Source organism: Lottia gigantea, assembly GCF_000327385.1.
Source record: "Lottia gigantea unplaced genomic scaffold LOTGIsca_10478, whole genome shotgun sequence".
Taxonomy (NCBI): domain Eukaryota; kingdom Metazoa; phylum Mollusca; class Gastropoda; family Lottiidae; genus Lottia; species Lottia gigantea.
Window position 1 is genome coordinate 1 of NW_008706869.1, and position 1350 is coordinate 1350.

Sequence of the window (1350 nt, forward strand, 5' to 3'; positions counted from 1 at the left end):
GGTGTATAGTTTTCATTATAATTATTAATTAGTAAATAAATTTCACGACCTACAAAAAGGGAAACGTAATGAAGGAAAACGAGGATAAAGTTTTCTTATCTTTACATCTTTTCATCTTACATAATATTGAAGTGAACTAAAAGTGATATAAAAGAAAAAGTAGGTATAGACATTACTAGTTGTAGTAAAACGTGAGGAAAACTAGAGAAAAAATCCCCAAGAAATTACAAACTTATAAACAGTCGACCTTACAGTGGGGTAACTTAACTAGAGTTTTGTAATGATTACAAAGTGGCCAATATCGGCTGACTTTAATTGGCGGAGCCTTCCTTGCACAACTGGCTGAAAAGAAATGGCGGCTCGGCTAATGGCGGCGGCTGGAGGGTCTAGTTGGTTGAAACGTCCTAGGAAACTTTTTCCACCAACATAAAACATAAAAACTACAACTGTAGTGTTATTAGTGTCTTTGTACCAGACCATCTTGTGAACCAACCTACCTACCAAAGCTTTTCACAGCGGATCAGAAAACTGTCTCCTGCCAATAAAATTTATGCCCATGATATTATATTCTAATTTGGCCCTTCAGGCTTCCCAAATTGAAAAAAAGAAAAAATCTAAATCTATTAATGAAGCCATTTTCTCTTACAATGACTATTTGTTGGGATCTCTACAGAAAAATATTTCCTTGATCTGCATCCAACCCAAGTAGCACTTGGCTTTTCCCGCATGCTTCCTGATTTGAAAAACCACATTAAACAATTGAATAGCTAAGATCATATGGTGCCATTTGTCACTATTCGAGAAAAGGGCGAAAAACCTAGAGTTAAGCCCATACTTTCAATGGAGATTTGAAATCATGAGGGAGTATATCACAGTAGTTTCTTTATTTAGCATCACAATGATTATAACAAAATGTTATTTTAAGGGTAATTACTCTATAAAGTGAAATCTGAAAAATTTCACATGTGGCACTTTGGCCCCTTTTTAATCTCAGCCGTTCAAAGCTAGTTTCTATTCGGGTCATTTCAAGTCAAAGTTATGGCTATATTCCGCTTTTCATTTGAGTGTTTCGTTATCACTGTCTTTGAATTAATTAAATTAGCAAATAAATTAACAAGCTATGATTCAACCTACCTGAACCACATGAAGCTGTAATAGGTTTGTTTAAATCAACACCAGAATCATTAAACAGTTTCTTTAGTTCTTCTTCTGGTAAAATATGTCTAGTTGTTTCATCAACAACCTTAGTGAACGGTAAATTAACAGAATTTAGTATATGACCAGGCTTGATATCTGAAACCAAAAACAGAGAATGACGGTTAAAGCATTACGAGATGTAGCTGGAAAAGC

General features: G+C 34.6%; 1 protein-coding gene across 1 annotated transcript; it reads right to left on the reverse strand.

Annotated features, from left to right (window-relative positions):
* Positions 1–1093: 1093 nt before the first annotated feature.
* LOTGIDRAFT_148619 (hypothetical protein) lies at positions 1094–1291 on the reverse strand (the record flags this gene model as incomplete). The annotated part of the gene is made up of 1 exon (XM_009046687.1): positions 1094–1291. A coding segment is annotated over one exon (198 nt), but the record flags the coding sequence as incomplete, so codon positions are not given.
* Positions 1292–1350: the final 59 nt, after the last annotated feature.